The sequence below is a fragment of the Carassius auratus genome, chromosome 13, assembly GCF_003368295.1.
Source record: "Carassius auratus strain Wakin chromosome 13, ASM336829v1, whole genome shotgun sequence".
NCBI classification, from domain to species: Eukaryota; Metazoa; Chordata; class Actinopteri; order Cypriniformes; family Cyprinidae; genus Carassius; species Carassius auratus.
Window position 1 is genome coordinate 16316385 of NC_039255.1, and position 26632 is coordinate 16343016.

General features: G+C 36.9%; 2 protein-coding genes and 1 long non-coding RNA gene across 5 annotated transcripts; 1 reads left to right on the top strand and 2 right to left on the bottom strand.

Moving 5' to 3' along the window:
• The first annotated feature begins 1743 nt into the window (after positions 1–1743).
• On the top strand, positions 1744–2442 carry LOC113112875 (uncharacterized). The gene is made up of 3 exons (XR_003293500.1): positions 1744–1791; positions 2166–2234; positions 2404–2442. It is a non-coding gene; the product is annotated as an uncharacterized LOC113112875 (long non-coding RNA).
• A 4974-nt stretch (positions 2443–7416) lies between these two features.
• On the bottom strand, positions 7417–11100 carry LOC113112856 (E3 ubiquitin/ISG15 ligase TRIM25-like). 3 transcript variants are annotated; one of them, XM_026278774.1, is made up of 7 exons: positions 10588–11100; positions 9895–10490; positions 9650–9745; positions 9244–9477; positions 8957–9110; positions 8793–8852; positions 7417–8660 (listed from the first exon to the last, which is right to left on the bottom strand). In XM_026278774.1, exons 2-7 carry the CDS (start codon positions 10453–10455, stop codon positions 8095–8097), a joined length of 1671 nt encoding a protein of 556 aa, XP_026134559.1. In that variant the 5' UTR covers positions 10456–10490; positions 10588–11100; the 3' UTR covers positions 7417–8094. The 3 variants fall into 3 exon arrangements, with proteins under 3 accessions (XP_026134559.1, XP_026134557.1, XP_026134558.1); XM_026278772.1 differs by having other exon boundaries at positions 9895–10495; XM_026278773.1 differs by having other exon boundaries at positions 9895–11100.
• Positions 11101–15403: 4303 nt separating this feature from the next.
• Positions 15404–26011, bottom strand: LOC113112863 (solute carrier family 25 member 36-A-like). Its single transcript, XM_026278781.1, has 7 exons — positions 25628–26011; positions 23051–23215; positions 21053–21130; positions 19234–19334; positions 17967–18033; positions 17569–17858; positions 15404–16506 (listed from the first exon to the last, which is right to left on the bottom strand). Exons 1-7 carry the CDS (start codon positions 25666–25668, stop codon positions 16313–16315), a joined length of 936 nt encoding a protein of 311 aa, XP_026134566.1. The 5' UTR covers positions 25669–26011; the 3' UTR covers positions 15404–16312.
• Positions 26012–26632: the final 621 nt, after the last annotated feature.

Below are 26632 nucleotides of genomic sequence, written 5' to 3' on the forward strand. Positions count from 1 at the left end.
GCCCGTGTGCGACAAACCGGCTTTAATTTGAGTCGTGGTTTGCTGTGTGTGGGCCAGATCTGGCCCGTGTGCGACAAACCGGCTTTAATTTGAGTTGTGGCTTGCTGTGTGTGGGCCAGATCTGGCCCGTGTGTGACAAACCGGTTTTATGTTGAGTTCTGGCTTGTTGTATGTGGGCCAGATATGGCTTATACCAGGTGACCAGATGTGCCATTTTCTGAAGACACGTCCTGGCAGATCACCTTACTTTACCAGTCAGTGGTTCTAAAACTATTTTGAGTACTGGACGCCCATAATATTTCAGGACACGTAATATAAATACATACACACATTTATTTGACCTACACGGACCTTTTATGAAGCTGCAATGTTATTCGATTTTTTTTACATTTTTGTACCATGTCCTCTGGTGTGACACCATGTCCTTTGAACTTTTTCGGAACCACTACAAATGTTTTATGCTTTGTTGTGCATTAATATGACACCCCTAAATTATATATTTTTTAAATTAAAAAGTGCATGTTAAGATACATAATCCTAGAAAATTTAGCAAATGTGTCTTGCTTGCCACTAATGACAGGTTAGCTTGGAATAGCAAGGTCATTAATTGACAGAAAAGGCTGAAACGTCCTTTGGTGTGATAAAAAAAAAAAGTCCTCCATTGTGACACCTGTACTGTCACACCACAGGACAAAGTTTCTTTAAAAATCATTTTAAATATTTAAATAATATTTGTTTAACTCCTTTTTTTACTTTTAAATGTAATAATTACATTAATTAAATTAAGCTCTAATCATCAAAAAAATATATATATATAAATCTTTAGAATATATGAAAATTTCACTTTTTAATAAAAAAAGTTACAAAAAATGAACTTTTTTCATGATATTCACATTTCTTCAAGATGCACCTTTTACACACACACACACACACACACACACACATATATATATATATATATATATATATATATATATATATATATATATATGAGTGTTCGTAAAAGCAACAATACAAAATCTTAAACTATAAAAGTGCCACTTTGTCCCACTATTATGTGCAGGCCTGGCATTTTGCACTGGGCCATAGAACTACAAAATTAATTTTAAATTAGCAATATCATAATTGAATGACATTTTGAATTATGTAGTGATCTAATTCTATCCACCAAACAATTGTATGTGAATGTGTGAGACTTATGGTCATGGTTATAGGGAAATAACAAGAAGAACAAAGTGCAGTAAACGGTAAAACTGTTTGCACTACAAAACAGTACGTTCATAATTAAGAAAATACATTAAAAATAACATGGTAAGATACAGCAGTTTGCAACAGTAAACAGCAAAACAAGCTGTTTGTACAGCTAATATAGCTGGAATGACACCGAAAGCCAGACACATTAAATCTACAAATGGCCGCGGCCCCTCTTACAGAAAAAAAATAAGGGGCATATGTTTATTCATATGTTTATTTATGTAACGTAAGAGTGTGACTTTTAATTCGTGACGTGCTTTCATGGGCGTGCGCCGCGCGCGGACCGGATGGAGTTGCCATGGAAACGGAGCGCAACACTGCAAATGTCACGAGGAAACACCCCGTTTCTCGCTGATTTCACTGTTTTCAGGTGAGTTAAGTCCATAAAATTACACAAATATTACTTATAACTGTTGTTGACACTTCTCTTACTTGTATTTGACTCGCTTCTGTTGTTTATTTACTTTATAGGAATGGTTTAATGTCTTCGAAAAAGTCCGTTAGCATTTCTACCGTTTTCAGACGACGTATCGTCAGGTATGATAACTCTATTGTGCTCTTATTTATGAAAGTTTGGGCTTTTAATCAAATCTTCATCTGTAGATGATAGCTTTTGACTGTTTTGTTGGTAATCTTTCAATGGATGATTGGAAATTGCTTAATTTATTTAACCTTAACATTTACACTTTACTGTTGATCGATGACGTCACGTTATCAAGGAGCGCGAAAATTGGCAGAAAACTAAAGTTGTTTTGATCTTTTATGGTAAACATAAAACTGTTCTGCGATTTCAAGAATAATAAAATAATCCTTCTACAACAACTGCGGTCAAGCCAGCCGCCAAGTAGAAAAGCACGGTCAATCTAGCCGCCACGTTATTTCTAGGGTCGCGTATAAACTGCGTACAACAGAAGGGAGTGTCCAAGATTTCAATATGTCTGAAGGGAGCTGCTGACAGAGATGTAGGAAGCGCTGAAAAGGTTAAGTAACCTAATATGCATTTTTTCACAACATATATCGCAATGAATCTGTTATTTTATTTATTTATTTTTTGCATTTCACCTGCTCTAGCTTGTTTCCATCTAATAAACCTGGAACTGCAGACTAAATATTGTTGGCTCTGTGTCAAATAGCTTGTTTTGTTCCTAGATTCTTCAGTGCTGATGGCCTGCTGCATCCAGCAGAGTCGGAGTGAACCTACTGTAAGACAACATCTCCAAGATGCTATTGACCACAAGACTAGTACAGTAAGTCAAACCTCAAATATACTGTACACTAGTGTTCAAAAGCTTGAAGTTGATACAATTTGTAATAATTATCTTCTGCTCACCTCTGTAGTAATTATTTGATTAAAATATGTAAAAAGAGTAATATTGTGAAATATTATTACAACTTAAAATAGCTGTTTTCTATGTGAATACATTATAAACTAATTTATTCCTGTGATGTGCAGCTGTATTTTCAGCATCATTCCTCCAGTCTTCAGTGTCACATGGATCCCTCAGAAATGCTGATTTGCTGCTCAAGAAACTTATTATCAGCGTTGAAACAGTTGTGCTGCTTCATTTTTTTTGTAGAAACCGTGATGCATTTTATTTTTCAGGATTCACAGATGAATACAAAGTTCAAAAGACCTGCATTTATTTATGAAAGCGACTTACAGCGCATTCAGGCTATCAATTTTTACATATCATGTGTTCCCGGGGAATCGAACCCCCAACCTTGCGCTTGCTTGCTTGCTATCGCAGTGCCCTACCAGTTGAACAACAGGAACACTATTTGAAAAAGATGATTTTGAACAATTTGATGCATGTAACACTAACATTAAAATGTTTAGAGTCTATGTAACAATGAATCCAACAAAAAACAATTCAGCACATCTGTATTTTAACATTGATCATAATCAGAAATGTTTCTTGAGCAATAAATCATCATATTAGAATGATTTCTGAAGATTTGTCACTGAAGACTGGAGTAATGATGCTGAAAATTCAGCTTTGACCAAAGGAATAAATGACATTTTAACATAATATTCACATAGAAAAGAGTTGTTTTGTATTGTAATAGTCACAGTGTTACTATTTTACTGTAATTTGATTCAATAAATGGAGCCGTGGTGAGCATAAGAGATTTTTTATAAAGGCATAAAATATCTTACAGACCCCAAACTCTTGAATGGTTGTGTAAATTACAGTTATGATGTTCCTCCCAGTTAAACTTTATTAAAATGTATTAAATGTTACTCTGGCATATGCAGTCCATTCTATAGAGACTGTGTCTGTTCCCCAAAAACAGACCACAAATAATATGTTTATTAAGGGATCTAGAAAAATTATTTCAGTTTAAAGCTACTAGATAAAATAGTACTCAATGTACTCCATTGATGAAATAGTAAAAAGTGCACATTGCCTGAAATGATATGAACAGCAGCTATGCTAATCTTTCTCCCTTTGCCTTCCTGTTTCTGCAAATGTCCATCCCAGGGTTATTAGAAACTGCACAGCACAGGACTTGCAGGACTTGTGAGGACTTCAGATGATACCAGTACTCAAAAGACCTTAGATGATGGCAACTATAGATGGACATACAAACTACCGCCACTGCAAAAAAGGTAATGTTAATTTGAAAGAGCTGTGTCACAGTAGCCGTGTTTCCACTATCGAGCTAAGACCAGGCGTGCTAGTGCCTGTCAGGGCCGGTCGTGTTTCCACTGTCACTTCCGGGGCTTGATCGTGCCTCGCCGGGGCTTCCTCGGGGCCAACGGCCAGGGTTTTTTGGCCCGACGAAAACCTTGGGCCAAAGCGGGCCAGCTGGGGCTAGATGAGGGGTTATGAACAAAGGCGGAGTTTCTCCGTGTCTGGAGAGCGTCAGCGCGGATCATTTCAGAAAGATAACAGCTTTAACAGCAGCATTAAAGACGTTTTAAAATCATTTGAGCTCAAAACTCACTCTTAGTTAGCAGCAAGTGTTTGAAATAACTTGATCCAATGTGGATTATAATCACTAAACAAAGCAGAAATATTTATAAGTGATGTAAAAGACTATGCACGCTAAACATTAACGTTACACAGTAAACATGGTAAATATCACCGCTTGGATAAATCAGACGTCAGCTTCTTGTTCTCTATCACAATTGTGTATTCATTAAGTAACATTTTATCTGTCGTCTCGTTTCAAGAGTTTAGCTCCACGTTGCATATCACCAAAATATAAAAATGATTTTTGTTTGTGAGCTTTTATAAAAAATAGCGAGTCTGCGCTGCGGATCATTTCAGAAAGATAATAGCTTTAACACCAGCATTAAACACTTTTTAAAATAAATCAAGCTCAAAACTCTCTTTCAGTCAGCAGCGAGTGTTTGAAATAACTTGATCCAATGTGGATTATAATCACCATGCAAGGCAGAAATATGTATAAGCGATGTAAAAGATATGCACGCTAAACATGTTATCATAGTAAACATGGTAAAATAAGACCGCTTGAAGAAATCAGACGTCAGCTTCTTATTCTCTATCACAATCGTGTATTTATTAAGTAACTTATATTATCTGTCACAAGCCTCGTCTCGAGAGTTTATCTCACGTTGCCTATCATAAAAGAATATAGCCTAATAATGTTTTTTTGTTCGGGAGCTTTTATAAAAATAGAGATATTATCATTCATTATAAATATGACAGCTATACTGTGGCTAATAAACAGAAAGAGACTCGACTGAATAAGCAGGCTATTTTCATAAGCGTTAAAAATAAATAAATAAATAAAATAGAAATAAGTGTGTTTATGTGTGATTAATTTTGCATGACGTTGTTCTGAGAGGCGTGTAAAGGGCGTGTTTTAGTGACGTGCAGCGGTGCTTCAAGCTCCACTGTGGAAACCCTGCGCTATTCTGGCCCGGGGCTGTGAGCCCCGCCCGACCCGCTTTAAGCCCTGGCTCGCACTGGCCCGACAGTGGAAATGCGGCTAGTATCAAGGGCTCCCTTATCAGTTCTGCTTTCAATACTGGAGAGTAAAAGATACATTTTTTTTTGTTTGATGTTTTTATTAGTACATATACGTTATCTTGCACATTTTATCTCCCCAACAGATTCTAATTTGAAAGAAGTTTATAATGCATGTTCGCTACTCCCAATTCAGAAGACTGAATCAGCCTGTGTATCTGAATGTTTCTCATACTCACTCCTCTCTGCCACATCTGAATTTAGCTGTCAGTTATAAACATCAAAATTAAAAGAAATAAACATTTGAAATATATCAGTCTGTGTGTAATGAATAAATATAATATACAAGTTTCACTTTTTGAATGGAATTAGTGAAATAAATCAACTTTTTGATGATATTCTAATTATATGACCAGCACCTGTATATCATTGCTCTTTTGTTGATTTTGATTGCTTCCATTGTCCTCATTTGTAAGTTGCTTTGGATAAAAGTGTCTGCTTAATGTAAATGTAATGTTAATGTGTATTTAACTATATTTATAAATATTTATCTGTATTTTGTATTTTGTAATAATGTAAATGTATTTGTTTTATATCTATACATGCAGTTGTATTCATGTATGTATATTTATTTGTCACATTTTTATATTTTAATAAAGCAGTTTAGACTACATGAGTGTTTTCTTTATTCTGGATGAATTACATATTCTTTTGTGTCTAGAAAGGGTTAATATGGGCCATATCTAACCCAGAAGTCAGCCACAACTGGGACGGATCTGGGCCACATGTCAGAAATGGCGTGGTTGACATCTGGGCCAGGTGTCGCCCATGCTATTTGTGAGATGCGGCATGGATCTGGTACAGTTGTGGCTGACTTCTGTCAGACAAAACTGGGCCAGATCTGGCCCAGATGTCACCCACACCATTTCTGAGATGTGGCCCAGATCTGGTTCAGTTGTGGCTGACATATGTCAGCCAGACTCAGGTTGAGTCATCGCCGTCATTCCGCGCGGTATGTGGGCCAGAAGAATATGGGAGATGTGGGCCAGAACTGGGCCACATGTCATTTGCTATCTGGGAATGGGTCTCATTCATGAAACACGAGCAGAACGAATTTTTGTGTAAATCGCGTGTAAAGTGGTTTTGGCGTAAATTTTCGGATTCATTAAAACATTCGTATTTTCCAAATGTTAGTTGGTACGAAAGAAATCTACACCTGCTCCCAGCCACGCGTAAATAGTGCGTTTAACGTCTTAACGTTTTGCTCATTAATACGGCTGCATTTTAATTCATAATCGGGTACATATTTACACAGCATTTTGAAAAAAATATTATATATATTAATTACATACGGTTTTTCTTTTAACTTTTATAATGAGAGCCAGTAATAGCCCTTACGGAAATTAACCATGGTTTTACTACAAATGAAACCAAAAAACCATGGTTACTATAGTTAAACCATGGTAACCACAAATTAACCATGGTTTTGCTATATTAACCAGTTTAACCAGGGTATATGTAGTAAATCTGTGGTTAGACAAATGGGAGTCAATACGCCAAAAAACCATGGGTTACTACAGTTTTACTATAATAAAACCATGGTAATTTTTCGTAAGGGAGGATCTGTAATATGCTGCCAAACTTCCTTTTTTAGGACCTGATACGCCACTAGTACGCTTGAAAATAAAATGTGGCGTTTTGAATTAACTTCTGATAATAAAACTTCAATTTCTGCAGCTGAGAAATGTTTCTTTTTCAGTCGCTTTTGAGAAGACATGTTGAAATTCTTCGTTTGGTGTCATAATATGATGCTCATATATAGTTGTCAGTCGGATTTAATAGGCGGGATTTATGGTAATTGAGAGTGAGCGTGCACGCGCGTCCCATTTACGACTGATTGGAATTCATTAACACACACACACATTTCACTATCACATCTGACGTTTACGAAGTTTTTGTGAATCAGGAGAAGAGTTTTCGGGAAGTTCTCTTTACGCGCAAATCACTCAGATATTTACTCGTATATTTACGAATGTTTCATGAATGAGACCCAATGACATTGGCAAACATTATACAGAAAACATGTATTGTTTAAAAAGAAAGAAAATCAGATAATTCAGCTGCTGTGGAGAGAACCAACAGAGTCTCACACAAATCAGATTCTTCAAACAATTATTTCAGATAAAACCGCTATTTTATAAATACAAATGTACAATTTAATTTGATTTAAATTTTCTTTTATTCCACTTTACAGTATACATGAAACCAAGGAAAACAAATATAGAGATTAAACTTTAAAGAATAAGATCATTTTAAATTTGTGCCTCTTCTGAAAGGTTTTACAGCTATTTCTGTTTAACTTTTTGCCAACACTATCGAATATTGTTGTTATGAAATAGGAAAAAAAATCAAGTCAGCTCAGTTGTCCAAACTGTAAAGAAATGATTTGTAAAGAAAGAAAATGCTAAATTAGCAGGTAGAAACACACACACACAAAGTGGCTGCATTGAATAATAATACATGTGTAAAGTAAAATATAATTATTTTGTCAACACCATAACCTGTAAAAGCAGTCTACTAGCTTCCACGACAGTTTAAAAAAATATATTTTTATAATTTTTTTACAAATTAACCCTAGCACTTTGCTGGCTTAATGGTGAACTGCATCATCGATTCAGACATTATTAGTATAACGAGCTACAGAAATATTGTTAAAGATCACAGAAAACACAAAATCTTTATAACACCTGATTTTGAAACATCTGATAATGGACTATAGATTTATTTACTGATATCCAGTTTGACAGCTCAAGTGTGTGTTGTGTATTTATTGTTGCTGTTCAAGAAATTTTATGTATTTTGTTCATCCAAACTACACATTTCAGGATTTCAGCAGCTGAATTTAACCTTGAATTTTTTTTTTTTTATGGTCTGCCTGAGTGTTTCTCTGCTCTATGATCTTCACAGATGAACCTTCATCAGCTAGAAAAGCAGGGTAGAGGGGTTCAGTGAATGTGGTCTGGACTCTGTGTAGTAGAGTCATTGTGTCAGAGACGCTGTAGAAGCACAGAGTTCCTGCTCTGTGATCCAAATACACTCCTATTCTAGAGGAGCGGACAGCAGAGATTACGACTTCTTTATTATTATGTATGAATTTGACGTTTTGCTCGTAGCGGGACAATCTCCATGAATTTTTGTTGGAACCAAGTCTACAAACATCACTTCTTCCTTTACGTCCAATTCCTTTGTAACAAACTGCTACACCCCAAATGTTCCCACTGCACTCAACCTCCCAATAACAGCGACCGCACAAACCCTCTCTACACATGATGTAATGAAGCAAATCAAATTGCTCTGGGTGATCAGGATATTTCTGGACTTCATCTGAATGTGATGCTTTCCTGTTCTCTTCAGACAGTTTAAGTACTTTGTGTGCAGTGTTTGGATCCATTTGCAGTTGACAGGAATCTGAGTAATAGAAATGACCATGAAACTGAATTATGAACTTTGATTATTATTTTCTTAAATTCTCGTTTTGCTTTTTGATGATATTTACAAATTAATATGTGTTTGTGAAAAAAAATTAATAATTTGACTTACATTGCGAAAGTGTATCTGGAGTGTTTGGCTCTGGAGTCTGTGCAACATGGACATTTGACACTGAGAAGACAAGAAGAAACACAATTGTACAGTCAATATTTAGGTTTAATCCTACATAGTATGAATGCCACATTTTATATCCCAAGGAAAAGAAGAATTCAGACCGTCTCGAGATATTTTGGCTGTTTGCTGTTGACAGGCGTCCTCCAAAACCTCTCTGAATGAAGAGATTGAAATGTCTTTAAAAGACAGATGAGTGTGTTGAGTGAAGCTGGGAACGTCTTCATATGAGGGTAAGACACACACAGACTGACAGCTCTGAAATGAGACACATACATAGCTTGTAAAGCAAGGACACATTTTGCTTTACATAAAGAGAAACAGAACAAAGATGTATCAATTGTGATATGATGTCATCATATGATCATACATTTTTATTCACTTTCATCACCTTCAGACAGTGGATCTGATCGTCAGTAATCAGAAGTTTCTCAATCTCTTTTTGTGTTTTTCTGAGTTCTGTCAGCTCTTGATCCAGATGTTTGTGAAGTTTCTCTGCTCGATCTATCTCAGTCTTCTCCTGATCTCTGATCTGATCTTTAATCTCAGAGCGTTTCTTCTCCAGAGAGCAGATGAGCTCAGTGAAGACCTTCTCAATGTCCTCCACGGCCTCTTGTGCTGAACTCTGTGGGAGAAGAACAACAGCATAAATACTGTATTTATGCGACCAAGTTCAATAATTGTGTCATAATGTCCAAGTCAAACATCCAATTGATCTAGCAAAATCAAAATGTCATCAGTTTATTATGCCTCTTTTATTATTTTGCCTTTTTTTACTTGCATCTTGTGAAACTCACTTTAAAAGACTTCACAGCTTCACTGAGTTCCTGCTGACCTCTCTCTCGTTCCTCAATCAGCTTTTGACACGACACCTTTATCTCTTTTAACTTGTCCTGAGGATGTTAATGTACAAACTCAATATAGTTACACCTTGCCAATCTAATTTTGTGATCATTAATTATCAAACTAAATATACATCATAAAAAGGTAATAAGGAAGAAGAAGAATAGGTACTGATATAGGACTAATAAGCATTCATTACCTTTTTACCAGTCCATTCTGAATTCAAAGATACAACATTGTGGTTTTTATGATTGTCAGTCACACACAAACAACAAATGCACTGATGGTCATCCTGACAGTAAATCTCCAGAGGTTTCCCATGACTGAGGCAGATGTTCTCCTGAATGTTTCTGGAGGCTGGGACTAGTTTGTGCTTCATAAACGCAGGAGATTGATAGTGAGGCTGCAGGTGAGTTTGACAGAAGGAGGCCAAGCACTGCAGACAGGACTTTACAGCTCTGCTCTTCTCTGTAGTGCAAACATCACAGTCCACAGCAGCCGTTTGTAGAGACGTCTTCTGCAGCGTCTCCATCATCTCCGCTATCAGAGTGTTCTTCTTCAGTAGAGGTCTCTGACTGAAGCTCTCTCTGCATTGGGGACAGCAGTACGGCGGCTCCTGCTCCTTCTGGCCCCAGCAGTCAGTAATGCAGCTCATACAGTAACTGTGTCCACAGGGAATCGTCACCGGCTCCTTCAGCCGATCCAAACAGACTGAACAGATGAACTGATCCTCATACTGACTCGCTGCAGACTCGGCCATTTCTCTGCAGATAGTTTATAGAGCTCTGATAGAAACTGCTCTGCCAGAAGTAAATCATATAAGAAAGAGAACATAAATCCACATGTAAATCATTAATGAAAGAGCATGTCTAAAAATCTAAAAAGTACTTACATGTTTGTGTATTAAGAACAGTCCTAAATGCTTTTTTTCAATGCAAGCAAAAAAGACAGGTAAAACTATTTTTTTTTTTAAGATAAGTGTAGATCCTAAAGCAGAGGCTTGTTTAGTAGAGAGATAGGTTTCGTTTCTCCTGAATCCACATGCTTCCTGGTTTTCAGATGTGTGCATGTCACTAGAGGGAAAGTGAAGACCAAAGGGCTTTTCACACTGCACTTAACCCTGGGTTTTGTCAAGAAAACATGTTATTTATCATATATCTGGTGTCAGAATTCCAGTAAACAGCAACAGGAAAATGGATGGTCAATCTATATGTATACTCTACCTAAAAAGATACTTTATCTTTTACACTTGCTATAGTTTTATTTCATTTTACTACATTCAGTTGATTTATTTCCATGCAGTAGACAGGAGTGTAGAAGTTGAGAAAGTGAATGTATAGACACACTATAAAGATTTTAACATTTTTAAGTCCAGGTACCTGACCAAACATTTATTTGTGTGAAAAGTTTCCACAAATAATGGTGACAACCTTAATCACCTTTTCTCTTTCTTTTTTTTACTTATAAATACTTATAAATAAATTATGTTCTATGCTAATCAACAGCAGACATTTGCTGTCAATAAAACGTAATGTATTTAGTCCAGAATAGTCATGATCACCACAGAAATATGCAAAAAAAGGTACAGGAATAGAAACGTGATTACTTTTTAAAAGTAGACATGACAAAGCCGTTCCCATTGCATCAAGTCCTTGCCTACTTCAACGGACACACAACACGGATATCATTTGTCTTCTTATATTTCTAATTCATATACTTCCTGGTTTTCTGTGCGTAAACAACATGGGCGTGTACACCGTGCCCCAAAGGAAAGATAGAGAGAAAATAACTACAAGAGCGATAAGAAAAAAAAGCCTAAATGTAATCTGTTCAGAAATGCAATAATCCAACAATTCATATTTTAAAGCAAAAGCACTTAACAATGAAAACAATGCTGCCCATGTCACTTTTCAAATGTATAAGTTAGGTTACTATGGAGAAAATGCTAAAAAAGATGTGGTGATAATATAGCATGATGTTCCCTTTCATAGGTCACTTCGATGCTGCGGTGACGTCACCGGCTATGGGAACACCCCTTGGTGTGAGGAATGTCTGAAGCCCTATACCATCTAGCCAATCCTATTGGCAAAATAGCGCTTGGCACCACCCTTACGCATGCGCACGCATCATATACCTGGGTGCCACGCGCCATTTCGCTCAGATTTCATTCCTTCAGGGAAGCGAATCATCTGTGCCCTAGGATTCATCTCGCGTTCTCCAGTGGTTTCTACGAGCAGTGTTAACTCCTCTTCACGGACGCGATGAGTTTTCGAAAAATACAAGGAGTCGTGTACCAGGTACATCACGAAGGGAGACTCTCATGACAGGTGCGTAGTATGTCTGGGTTTACATCACGCACAGGCGGCGCTTAGTGGCCTTTCTTCCTGTCCCCATTGTGATGGCCTGCGGCTCAGAGTACTGCGCTCGAGGGTGGAAGTATTTTCTGATGTCGCCCCCCGTGTCTAACCCCAGCCATGTCACTTCTGCGACTGCCGAGGCACCGCACGAGGCGATAGCTTGGGGTGACACGTGCTACATGGATTTCGAGGACAGGGCAGCGCTGGAATATTCTCCACATTGCTCGCTCTCCCCTACCCTGGTGCAGAATAAAAGTTTTATTGAGCCTGTCGTCTTCTCTAATGAGGATTTACAGGCCACACCGGAAGCATGTATTGCCATTTCCTTCGGTTGTGGACGCCATGATGATGACGTTTTATCCACCGTGGCCTCGGGGTCTGAGGACTTCGCGGCCGACACTAGTTGGGAGCTGTTTGTCAAGGGCGCCCAGCCCACGGAGTGTGGACAGCGGCACAACGCAGTTGGCACATAAACAGGTTGGAATTACTGGCGGTTTTTCTGGCGCTCCAGTATTTCTCGAATCTGGGCTCTGTGAAGATGTTGTTGCGACCGAGGCCTAATTATGTCCCTAAGGTCGCATCTAATTGCTTTCGCTTTCAGCAAGTGGTCCTGGAGGCTTTATCCCCTGCTGAGGTGGGGTCAGGAGATCTAAGTCTTTGCCCTCTGAGAGCTTTAAAGACTTATGTGGATCGTACAGCCCCATGGCGTGAGTCTGACCAGCTGTTTGTTTGTTTTGGACATAAGAATAAAGGCCATGCGGTTACAAAACAGCGAATGTCCCATTGGCTGGTGGAGGCAATATCTTTAGCCTATGAGGCGCGTGGACTCGCTTCGCCCTTAGGAGTTAAAGCTCATTCCACGAGAGCAGTGGCTTCTTCTCGAGTTTTCTCAGTGGATCTTCTATGGATGAAATCTGTGCTGTGGCAGGTTGGTCCTCACCGAGCACTTTTATCAAGTCTTATATTCTGGATGTGAGGATGGCCCCTGGCTCCCGGGTTCTCTCCGCTTGAGCAGATGCTTCCTTGGATCCCAGCTATCAGGTACGTCAGGCGTTATGGTATAGCGTTCCCATAGCCGGTGACGTCACCACAGCATCGAAGTGACCTATGAAAGGGAACATCTCGGTTACGTATGTAACCATGGTTCCCTGAATAGGTTCATGAAATGGTTGTCCATAAAATGCACTTGTTCTGTTGTGAGTAATCTTAAAGATTCCTAAATGCATCTCCTTTCAGAAGGCCAAATAAAATGATTTTGCTTTCGCCTAGATACACACAGCATCTCACTGACATGACTGCTTTAACACACAGTAACAACTGTTACTGAAACCAGCCTTCTTTCTTTTTCTGAACATTTGGATGGCATTATGCAAATATTTCCACATAGTGACGTAAAAATGTGGGGCCGTGTTAGAATGAGCCGTTTTATGACGTTTCATAAATGAATCTTGCAAAATAAGAAAAGTTGCCTTTTTGTAGTGGATTAGTTTTAAAGTGATGTTTCTGAAAATAAATATAACAAAAAAGGTGATTTTGTGTGCACACAAGAACTATTTAAATCTATTTTTTTTCCATGCATACAAATCTTACTAAAGGTTGTCTGTAGGATTCTGTTATTATATGAAGCATTGCTTTTCTTGTTTTATTCTCACCCATTTACTCGCTTTAAAAGATTTCACAGCTTCACTGAGATGTTGCTGACCTCTCTCTCTCTCTCCGGGATCAGCTTTTGACATGCCATGTTTATATAACTTGTCCTGAGGATGTTAACACACAAAATCATTAAATAACAAAAGTAGAAATACGCACCTTGCCAAGATATCAAGTAAATATCAAGTAAGACACTGTGTCTACTATAATCCCTAAATTTGTAATAATTAAACTTTATCAGCTCAGGGAGAAAAAGACAACTACATGAAAATAGCATTCATTAAAAGAACTGTCTTTCGAAGTTGTAAATAAAAATTATCTTTTGGAATGTGTTTTACAAGAAAATTTTATATTTGACTTTATAGCTCATATTTTTTCTCGTCAGCATGTAGCTAAAGTCGCAATAGAAATAGCCTTTTGTTACTCATAGCCCATAGCCCATAGGTTGATGATACACAGGGCAAATTTTTGAGCAAGGTTGGGCACTTGAGAATGGGTTAAAAATGTATACCTTTAGATTGGTCATGGGCCCTGTCTCAACTAGTTTGTCGTTAACAGCAACATGCCCAAAGTTGCTCAGCAACATTGCTCAGAAAGTTGTTCTGTGTATCATCAGCTTTAATATGGAAGCACGTTTCCGCCACAGAAAAAAATTAAAATAAAAAGGTTGTTGTTACTTTTTATCTCACAATTGTGATATAAACTTGAAATTTGTGAGTTATAAAGTCATAATTGTGAGATATATAGTCACTATTGCGAGATATAGGCCTTAAGTTAGGATTTCTTGATATAAAGACACAATTGCAAGATAAAAACAATTCTGAGTTTATATCTCACAATTCTGACTTTATAAGACATAATTGTTGAGTTAAGATCGGGACACACCAAGTCGAATGTCTGGCTAGTTTGTTTGGTGTGTTCCACTCATCGAATGAGTCAGTGCACAAGAATTAAAGCAAAGGTGATGAAAACAAGCACGTAAATGAAGGCAGTACTGACAGAAGGCTGTTTAAATGTTACGTGATCTTTTCTAATAATTCTAATATATGAACGTTTTCATAACAACATGAGCCGCTTAAAATAATTAAAGTTATCAACGTTATTGATATCAACGTTATTGATATATTTAAAATGCAGCTTTTTTTGGTCCGACACTGCCGATGTGAAGCAGGATTTATCCTTTAGGATTTATTCTTTTATACTTTTTTCGCATTTGCCAATGTACTATTCTTTGAAAAGACGGGGCGACAAGGACTAATTATCCTCTAAAACCATCGGGAATCTCCATCCAACCCAAATTATGCACGTCCTTCTTTGTTTTTTTTTGGATGCATTTATTTTCACATATGATCATCTGCTGAATATTAATGTCATAATGAACAGTGACAACAGAGCAGGTCACACCAAACCTACTGTAAACAAAACAACCAAACACTGAAAGAAACAAAACAAAACACTGTGACATACCATGATGGCATAAAAGAGTGTGAGAACAAGATAAAAAACTGCATCATAAAGAAAAACATGAATTTTGACAATATTTTATATTTGAATGACTGAATGTTTTTCTGTCTGAAATGCAATGAAAATGATTTCTGTCGTTTTCCTGAAAATATTCAGGATTTCCTTTTGCAGCAAGACTCTTTTCAGCACAGCAGCCACAGATGCTCTTTAACTTTATTTTTTATTTGTGTGTGTGTGTGTGTGTGTGTGTGTGTGTGTTCAAAGTGTTTTTTTGGATGGGGTTAAGAACATGCCCAACCAAAAATTAATAAAAATAAACATATTTTTGTGTAACAGTGCAATGGCTTTCTTGCGTAATAACTGCTTTTCTTTTTCGTTTTTACAATTTTAAATGATTATTCCTTATTTCATTAGCAATTCTGCTGTTGAGTACATAAGTTTATTTAAGCTTTTTTGTGCCAACAACCAATTTAGGCTGCAATGATAGTTACATTCATGTGTTAAGGTCAAATAGGGGCTTCAAACACACAATAGGAATAAACGGACAAATATGACACTGTGAGACTAGCACACAATCACCTGTACAGTGATAAATGAACTGAACACACTCTTAGACATCTGTTTTTGCATAAATGCGCACACAGTGTCAGGTATATGCATCTGTGCAAGATGTTTTTGCTTTTACATTGCATGGTTGTAAGTGCAACCTGATTGGCTGTTCCCAGACAGGAAGTGAGTCTCAGATTGGATCCTCTCCGAATCCAAACCTCGAGAAAATCCAGTGAAGCTTTGATCGCCTTCATAGCATCTCAGTGATGCCGACAACCCCTTCAAAGACCTGCCAATATAAGAACAGCTTCTCTGACAGAAATAACCTGCTGAATCCACATACAACATCTATCTGACGTGAAGTGCTGTTTGAGATGGAAAAACAAACTCAGAGGAGGCTGAAGGTGAACTGACTGTCAAGGCTTTTTAGAAGGAACATTAAAAGACTGAAAGTTAAGGAAAACCAAGAAACAAGAACATTGACTTCCAGACACAACCTTTTTAGTCATTTCCCTTTTTCTCCTAACACCTTCTTCTCCGAAGACACTCCCAAATGGTGAATCAAACCACATAGCTTGTTGTCTTTGAGGTCAAAGTTTAGCCATCAAGCAGGTAGACGACGAACTCGTAGGTGCACATCATGACAGCAGTATTGGGGATCTGTCTGACCACATGTGTGGTGAGTCCTCGGTAAAGAGCTCGATAGCTTTCCTCTCGGATCACCAGACTGAGACTCTGGAAGAACGAGCGATACTTGGAGCCTTCTTCTCTTAGCCGTGTGCGGATCACCTCTGCAGAGGCACACAGAAAACACACATATGCTCAGAATTAGAAATAGTACACTTGAAACTCAAAATGATACTGTTTCTATCCCTTTTTACTTTTTATATACCATTCAAACATTTAAGGTCAGTAAGAATTTTTTATGTTTTTTTTTTTAAAGAAATCTCTTATGCTCATCAAGGTTGCATTTATTTCATTACAAATGTTATTGACAATGAAATGTTATTGCAATCTAAAAGAACTGTTCCCAATCACTAGAATATTGCCACAACTTTTACTCTACCTTCTGATCACACTGCAAAATATATATATATATATATATATATATATATATATATATATAAAAAGGTTATATTCTTCCTCAGTATTTTTGTCTTATTTTCCAGTTCACAAGTCTTAAGATTCTTAAATCAAGATATAGTTATTTAAGAGGCAAAACTTGTTTTCTGTGAAATTGATCAAACTGAAGTTGAGTTTATGATTAAAACAATGACAAATATCTGACAAAACGCTCAGAAAAATCCACTTAAAGGGACAGTTCACCCAAAAATCTAAATTATGTGACCAATTATTCACCCACAAGTTGTTTTGAGTTTGGGACAACATGAGGGTGAGTACACTATTTAAAGGAAAAACAAGTTTTCCATTCCCCATTGATAGATATTTGTTCGTATTCAAAGCATAAAATTGCTTAAATTGCAACACTTAATTTCTCTAATTTGCATCTTAAGTAAATGTATCTTGATTTAATGATGTTTAAGTATTTCTATTGCAAAACAAAAACACTCAGGAAGAGGATTTATAATTCTGTTTATACAATGCATGCAACGTTTAATGTCACGCCTTTATGAATTTAAGACTTTCTGCTCTGATTTAAAACACTTTTAAGGCTTTAAATTGTGGAAAGGGTTAATTAAGACTATTTAAGACCCTCAGAAACACATCTGAATAAATGAATTCAAATCGTTTGAACAGTCGTGTATGTAACATTATGGAAATAGGTTGTTAATGATGTTTCATGTTGACTTCACGATGATCAGGTGCTCTGATGGTAAGATGCACATGCTCACCGTGTGGATAGGCTATGCAGGTGGCGCAGGTCTTGGAAGTGGCGGCTGCCAGCATCATGCCCACGAAGTCTGACGCGTCCTTGGCTGTGTCCTCGGCCCCATCCATGTGCGTAGCTGCTTTGGCCTCTAAAAGACGGCGTTTTATGCTTTCATAGATCACAAAGTGAATCACAGTCTCTGAGATGCCTGCGTAAGAAGCAGACATGCCGCGGTAAAACCCGCGTAGACCGTCCGTCTGATACACGCGCCGCACACACTCAAACGCATTCATGCGACGTTCTCCGCGTTTCCTGTGCAGAGTCAAATACAAAACTTACTCTGGAATCATGAATAAGCAGCACTAGTCATGTTAAAATTATAATCTACTTGCATAATGCCACGTATCTGTTTGCATTTACCTGGCGTCCAATTGTAGACGTGTCTTAATTAACCAAATTGGGTTGGTTGCAGTTATAGCCGTAAATCCTGATTGAAGAAGAAGAGGAAAGATTAAGATGCAAAAAAACACAGAAATGAGCACAAACTTTCACACACTAACAGATATTCTAACAAATTAGCTACTTTTTAAATACTAACTTTTTTATAACACAATTCTATTCAAAAGTTTGAAGATCATTTGAAGAATTAACACTTTGGTTGAACATGGATGCATGAAATTGACATTAAAGATCTTTGCATTGTTACAAAATATTTCCATTTCAAATGATTGCTGTTCTTTTGAACTTTTTATTCATCAAAGAATCCTAAAAAAAAAATGTATCGTGGTTTCAAATAGAATACATTTTAAATTGTAATAATTTCACAATATCACAGTTTTTACTTTATTTTTGATCAAATAAATGCAGTCTTAGTAAACATAAGAGACTTCTTTTAAAACACCAATAAATCTTATCAACCTCAAACTTTTAAACACTTTTGAATATTTTGGTTTTACATAAAGGGCCGTTCTGATAGCAAGCATGGCAGGCAGTGCAATCATTTTTAGCAAAACCATCCAAATTCATTTTGATAAAATAGTTGTTGTTGTACATTACATTTAGGTTTAAAATTAACCATATTTATTTCAAATTTGTGTGCTTATTTTTCTTTATTGTTATTCAAAATTTGATTCAAACTGTCTTGCTGCTTTAAAACTGGAGTAAACATTTTTTTTTTTTTTTTATCTTTGCACAATGTGAGCATAATGTATATATATGTTATAGCACTGAATTTGCACATTGTTTGGAGGAAAACATTGCAGCTCAGAGTTACAGCCCTAGTTTTCAACAAATACTGCACTCCTCATGTGATTTTCTTCTAAACGACTTTCTGTCTATCATCTTCATAAACAATGAAAAAGCAGCTTAAAGGCGTAAGAAAACTCTAGCATAGTACGAGCGTTACACTTAATCCACCTTGGCAAAGGTCCAGGTGACAGGAGTCCAACAAACACACACACACCCACACCCACACACATTCTCTTCTGGCCGTGTGCCAGGTCTTTATTGGGCTGTGACATTTATTAGCCTGTTACTCAGAGATGCAGCATGGAACAAAAGGAAAAAGTTGCTATTCCAATCCACTGGAGAAATCATCACATGCAATTAAGCAGTAAACGGTTTATATTTTATGAGCCCATCAAAACCGAGGAAACAGGATGTAGTTGGATTGCATGCTCAAAGTTACCTGCAATCCCAGCAGACGTCATGTGCACCTGCGTGGAGTCTGGCTCAAACACACAGTTCAGTCTCTCCTTTGAGCTGGAATAGGCGGCGAAGTAGATGGCCCTGAAAACACAGCAGGACACATGAGTAACAAACACACAACGATATTACACCCTACTGAACTACAACAGACTGGCCAGGCTGGTTTTGGCCACTTTGGTTGGTGTGGGAGACCAGATGAAGCAGCTGAACACCACCTTGCCCAAGCTTGGAGACTTACTAAACCGTGTACCAATTATCTGACTGATCTGATTATATCATCTAAACCAGCCAAGACAGGCAAATCACAAATTAGGCTGGTTTAAAATGTTCCCTTCAGGAGGAAAATTGGTCATTAGCTGGTCCAAGTCATTTATTATCTGCAACAAACTAACCTCATACTAGTTTAAGGTGGGTTTTAAAACAAGCTGGTTGGTGAACAGCAAAAACTATCCACCAAGTTCTGAACACAACTGACAAAGGATTTTTCAGGAGTGCAATTCTGCCAAATTTTATAATGCGGCATCATTCTTTACAGAATTGTTCACATTCATACATTTATATTTAGTTTCCATAGCCTTATTTTTATAAATTTTTTAAATAAAATTTACAAATTATCTGATTAACATCATATCGGCCAAACACAAATACCAAAGCTAAGCTAGATTTTTCCAGAGGATAAATGCAAAGCTGCCAAATACAACATAATTTCGCTCCCCACCTTCTGAAATGCATATTGGGTGACTATGATGCCTACATAGCCAGCTCACAAGGACAGCATGTTCCTCACAAACCCTCGCATGTAACTGCAAATGTTTGCACATATACTATCCTGAAGCTCTTAACTGTTGGATGGTGAACACTGAACAGGAAAACACTCTCCACACACTCCGCAACTAATCTCAAGTTTGATCTCACCATACTGCCTGTAGAACACACACGTTTACATAAGCATCCCTTAAAGTAACTGGTCCGGCACTGATTTATCATGCATGCCTCATTGGACAAATGCTTTATCCTGAATGCATGCATGTAAAACACCTGTTTATACAGACAATAAATGATAAAACCACCATTTATCATGGCCACTTATTTATTAAATTGCTCTTTAAGCTGTGCTGTTATATCGGAGCCGTCTGAGGTTTGTTAAACCTCAACTGAAGGCAGAAACGGCTTTTTGGGATTTCAGAATATGAGCTTCATTGTTCCTGAAAACCTCAAAAATGCTGGAGTGGCAGGAAACAGCAGGGTTTTACACCTGATTTAATCAACAGTTGTTAATTGAGCTTTGTGATGTTGATGATAAACTCAGTGGTAAATTATGTTTAAAATCGCATTGTATCATTTAGAACTAAAACTCTACATGTACTTTTTTAAAGGTTCTTAAAGGAACAGTTCACCCAAAACTCGCAAACAAAAAATATATTTAGGAAGTGTCTCATTGTTTGGACAGTCAAAAAACACAGAATCATATCTCAAAATATCTGTTCAATCCTAAATTTGAGAGTAACTCATACGGGATTTTAACAAGTCATTAAAAAATAAGAAAATTTTCATTTTTGGGCAAACTATATTTTTAATAATTAGATTGCATGGCTGATGTCTGACCTGTAAAATAACCCTAAACTGAATGCTGAATTCAGATTTGTGTCTGTGTGTTTTTCCCAAGCTCTGTAAATTTGCAGCTTTACAGGTTGAGCAGGGTCAGATTCACACCACTTCAGCACACACAGTTCAGGACTACACACTCTTACAGGTGTTTCAATCTGCCGGTTTAACTGTATGAATGGACAAACACTCACCGCGAAGGAGCCACTCCAATCAGATTGGGCCCCAGGCCCCGAAATAAAGAACGAGGGCCTTCCTTCTCAAGAATTAATCTGAGAAAGACAGAGAGAGAAACAGATCAACAGAAGCGCAAGACAAATGTACCAAAGTGACACTTTTGTTCTGAATGACTTTGTGAACATTAGATAAACAGTCTAGAGTTGTTAAAAAGTGGTTCCTGAAAAATATTTGGGGGCAGAGGTAATATATGTCCTATATTTCACTCCAAAATCAATGTAAAAAATGGGTGCTTAATTGTCATGAAAATAAACCTTTTAATTATGAAAACAAATATGTATTCTTTTTCGTTTGCTATATAAATGAGCTGATTTGTTTTGGAGTGAAATATAACCAAAACATTTCTTTCTGAGAGTCACTCAAATATTTTTGAATCCTTCGATCAGTCAATAAGACAGACACACCTCTGAAGAAGAACACGTTCAAACAAAGAAATTCCTCAAAGACGCACCTAAAACATTTCCCTTGTGTGCATGAGAGCTTGACATCCCACACATACAGCATAAAAGAAAGTCATAAAGAGAAGCTAAATAAAGACGAAATCAAATGAATGATGACCTTGTTCAGGTCGTTCAAGAGTTATTTATATTCCATCTTGAACTTCAATATATACAATCTTAATACTGCATTTATTCTTTATCCCCAGTGGTTTGCAACCGGCAGGTTGTGACAGAAAAATGGGACATATAAGTTCAAGGACATCAGGCAAGAAAACAATGCTAGATGGAAATAATAAAAAGCAACTACCTGTGAAATTGGGTGTAATTTGCCATAACTGGTATTGAACTAATCAACTTTTAAAAAGGAAGCAAAAATACTTCCCATACCTTTTGTTATTGACGTCAAAGTACATGTGTCCAATCAAAGTCTACAGTACTAAGATGCCATTTCAGGTGTCAAAAAGCCAAACTAGACAGATGCCAACATGGACAGGTTATGTAACAATCCAAGAGTGTTGTGTGTGATGTAAGAGTCCTTTATTTACCGTATAAAATTAATAAATGAGACCAAAGTCGATATAAATGTCTTTGTGTTTACTATTTTGGTATCTTTCTGTGATATAACCCAAGTTAAACTATGAGGACAAGGGGCCTGTCTTGAGAGCCAGTGATTCACACACACACACACACACACACACACACACACACACACAAACACACACACTAGTCAACCGAGAGCCAGGACGCGGTGTTTAGTGTGAGGGCAGTGATTGGTTGGGTAAGGGGGAGTGGAAACCACTATGAACAGTCTCTTTATAAAGAAAACAGAAAGAAAGAGGCAAAGAGAGTGCATTATAGACTTTATGCAGTATGCGCAGTATAAACACTGAACATCTGCTTTGGTAATGTATACCTTTATTTATTATATATGTGGAACCAACTAGTATCAAAACACACTCAGATTGCAAACCAACGTTTCTTATTTTGTATCGTCTTCTGACCTTATTTAGTCACATTTGGTGGTGTACTGAAGAAATATGACCACATTTTTGGAAAGAGTCAACAAAAAAGGGGCGTTTCCTCTGGCAAGGAAGATGGACGATTGGTTTTAGGCCCACAAACTATAGAGCAAATGTTTGCAAAACACTGAGCTCATGCAACGCAGATGTAACGTGGTGATGCATGAATCCAGAACTAAAACCAATATGTTAAAACGAGTAAATATTATTGTCTTCATATCTAGTATACATCTACAAATAAATATATATATAATATAGAATTGATGTATAAAATATGATTATTATATAAATATATTATTTGAATAATATATTTATGCACCTCAGTATTGTCTCACAGTATTGTATTCAAAGAATATCATGATTTTATCACGGTTAATTTCCAAAAAACATGGAAATAGCATGGCACTTTTTTGTTAGTGTACTTACAGACAAAAGAAAGCAATGTGTATGCATGCACTGCACAAAACTTAAAGAGGTCTAACTTGTTTAAACATACCTGAGGCAATGTAGGGGCCCCGGAGGAGCCACACGTGCCACGCTGGCTCCATTAACTGTGCTCAGATGCAGCTCAGAGAAGCGGAGCGTTATTGAGGAAGACTGAAGCCTCGTCTTCACCACCTCTAACGGACAGGTCAGGATCGCACCCACCGTGCCTCCACATCTGAGAGAAACAGAGAATACGCTATTTCAGAGACAGTGCAACTCTGCACATAAGAATCAATTAAAAGAAATGATGTTGAAAATATGGTCAAATTCTGCCAATGTAGGGCATTCATCCCATGACTTCTTATCTGAAACGAACAAGACTTCAGTCGAACGTCACAACACGGATATAGAGGAAACGAGGGTGATAGAATTTCAACTCTAATGTGAAAGGCCAGTTGCCATTAATCGGCTCCAACACTTGCACTCGTGCAGCGAGATGTGGGTCAGCAAACACAGTAACCCAAACCAACCCTCACCTGCCAAAAACAACCTGATATCAGTGATTCCCAATGGAAAAACGCCATCTGAAATGTGAGGTGTGATACATGCGATACAAGTCTAAAGTTACAGAAATGTGGTTGAGGAACAGCTTATTAGACAAAGATAAAAAAGTAAATTAATGCATGTAAAAAAAGTATCATATAGCAATACCATGCTACTTTTGATTGTTATTTTCATATATGAAAACACTAAGACTATAAATGGTATGCAATACTGTGCAGTTACGTACTAATAACAGGAGTATATGGGACATAGAGATGGGATAAAAAGCCAGTTTTCTGACAGTATCGTGTAGAGACACAGTGCCAGTCAATAGTTCTATTTTAAACTGCACTGGTTTATCAGAGGACAGATATTTAGAGCACAGGCTACAATCACTGAATATCAATGCCGAAATGATGAGTCCCTCGCCACTTCAGGAAAGCACACTAGTGAGATCAGTGACTGTCACTTCTAAAAACACCTTCTCGCTGTTAAAGTATTACTAAAGAATAAAGATTTAAACCTTCTATTTTATTTTTAATGAATAAGAACACAAATATCCTGAGGTTTCTCTCTCTCTATGTAGACTGTAATATAAACATCAGTGTGGCTGAATTCAAGGCCTCTTGGGATGGCACTGGCAGTGCTAAATTATGCAACGTCATACTGCAAACCATAATGCGTTGTTTATATTTAGGTTCGTTTGTGCCTGTTGATTTTCTGTCTGTTTCAGAATCAAGCTGAATGTCTATATATCAGTTAGTCATTTAGTGAAGACATTATCAGCCCTAAATGACTCTATAACAGCTGTCAGTTCCTCTGTTGCATCAGATTTACTCTTCCTGGGAAACGCAAACTTATTGGACGTGTGGAGCAATCTGACCTCTTTATGCATGTACAGTATATACACAGTGGGAATGCAAACATATTAATGTAAACTATACTGCTATCAAACATATGTTGAAATACTCATCACATGCATTGAAAAACGATCTCATCATCACAGCTTTAAACGAGCATGAAGTAGATTTTGGTATATTGTGTGTTATTGTAATGACCTTTTCAGTGTTTGGAGGATTATTTTTGACTTGGTAAAGCCAGCAAGTTAAATAGCACCGAATTAATGTCGATCTAATGAATAAATAGGAATATATTGTCTCTGAATTAAAATTCCGAATTTTTGTAAGAGCATTTATTAAAGCCATTCCTTTTAAAAAAAAACTGAATTGATCTTAAAACCCTCAATCTGTCCCCCTGACGCTTCTCATGTCCGTCATAACCAAACAAAAACTCAATTGTTCTCTAAAATGGTTGGTAATGGCAACAGCATGGGGTACAGTTTTTTTTTTTTTTTTCCATTTAAGTATATAGATATTATTGGGATCAGTAAGATTTTTTATGTGTTTAAAAGAGCTTCTTCAGTGTCACATGATCCTTTAGAAACCATTCTAATATGCTTATGTTGGAAACAGTTGTGCTGCTTAGTAAACATGAAAAGAACAGCATTTATTCAAAATAGAAATCTTTTCTAACAATTTAAGAGTTTATCACTTTTTATTCATTTAACATCCTTGCTGAATAAAAGCATTGATTTCTTTTTAAAAATTAAAATGAAAAATTACTGACCCCAGACTTTGAACGGTAGTCTATGTTGTTACAAAAGATTTCTATTTTGAATAAATGCTGTTCGTTTTAATGTTTTATTCATCAAAGAATCCTTAAAAAAAACACACGAAGTTTAAGTTCAACAGAAACGTGAAGCAGCATTTAAGAATGATTTCTTAAGTATTATGTGACATTGAAATCTAAAGTAATGATCATGAAAAGTCAGCTTTGATCACAGCAATAAATTCTATTTTAAAGTATATTCAAATAGAAAGACATTATTTTAAATTGAAATAATATTTCACATAAGAAGCAGAAGAGGCTTCTTTAAAAATCATTAAAATGTGTGTGTGCATATATATAAAATATTTTAAAACAGTGTAAAAAATAATTTATAATAAATCAAATGATCTATTATTAGTAATATTGTTAGTAACGTTAGTACTTCTAGACTCTAGTAATGTTGTTTGTTTAATCTTGAAGAGTGAAGCTGTCTCACCCTCCAGCAAACAGATGCACCAGTGTGTCTCTCTGGCTCATCTCGGCTCATTCTCTCCGGGATACACCGGGCTGAGCAAGTGTCAGAGTCCGTGTCCGGGTGTCGCTCATGCGGGTGTGCGTCGCGGTCACTATCAGCCACTTTATGAAACCTCAAAGCATTTCGGCGCGGCTTCGCCTCCAATAAACCCCCGCTGATCGATCCACGGCCGTCAATTCTTCAATAATTAGTCTGAAAGTGAGTCTATGGTGGAGAAGTGACTACATATCACTGATCTGGGTCAAAATCCAACTGTCAGGTCAGATCAGGGTGTACAGAACGTGCACGTTTGCCTCGCACGCAGTTCACCTTCGTGTTCACTCACATTCCGCGACGTGAACGCGCTCACTGTTGACTCTAGCTATAGACCAATCAGAGCGCAAAACAAAAGCGTCCATTGGTCGACTTTCAGTTGACGTCACCAGAGCCCGCCCCCATCAAACGCCTTTCACGTGATCTCTGCTCTTTGACATACTTGCATATATATAGCCTACATAACAGTGGTGTAGGTTACATGTGTGACAAAACTAAAATTAAATATTACAAACTTTGCCAGAAATAACTAAACTATTTTTATTCTGTGCCTAGTACACTGAAACCATACACTGAAATAATTATCCCCCAGAAATGGCTAATAAATGTATCAAATGTTTACAAAGAAATGCATTGAATTTGGCTAAACATGAAAAATTGAACAATTTCTTGTAAAACTTATAAAACTTTTTATTCCCAACGTTTTATAACTAACCTCTGTGCACTCTTTGGTCCCAGACAGTGTTAATTGTTCTTTTTTCTTTAAATAATTATTTTTAAAATAATGATTATTTTTATTTTCTATTATTTTCTTGGATGATGTAGCATCTGTCAGGTTTCTTTTTATAGATACAGTTAGAGATATTTATTTTATCATATTGTTTTTTTTTTTTAATTCTAAATAAAGAGGACTTATTTGGCAGGGATTATTTT

What these genes read in the sequence shown, in the direction of transcription:
- LOC113112856 (XM_026278774.1), bottom strand. Translation starts at nt 10,455, where the DNA reads ATGGCCGAGTCTGCAGCGAGTCAGTATGAGGATCAGTTCATCTGTTCA. An exon ending in AAGCTGTGAAGTCTTTTAAA is followed by an intron (nt 9,478 to 9,649) that starts GTGAGTTTCACA and finishes CTTCTCCCACAG; the next exon opens with AGTTCAGCACAAGAGGCCGT. An exon ending in TCCAGATACACTTTCGCAAT is followed by an intron (nt 8,661 to 8,792) that starts GTAAGTCAAATT and finishes TCTATTACTCAG; the next exon opens with ATTCCTGTCAACTGCAAATG.
- LOC113112863 (XM_026278781.1), bottom strand. Translation starts at nt 25,668, where the DNA reads ATGAGCCAGAGAGACACACTGGTGCATCTGTTTGCTGGAGG. An exon ending in GGGCCCCTACATTGCCTCAG is followed by an intron (nt 21,131 to 23,050) that starts GTATGTTTAAAC and finishes TGTCTTTCTCAG; the next exon opens with ATTAATTCTTGAGAAGGAAG. An exon ending in GACGTCTGCTGGGATTGCAG is followed by an intron (nt 18,034 to 19,233) that starts GTAACTTTGAGC and finishes TTCTTCAATCAG; the next exon opens with GATTTACGGCTATAACTGCA.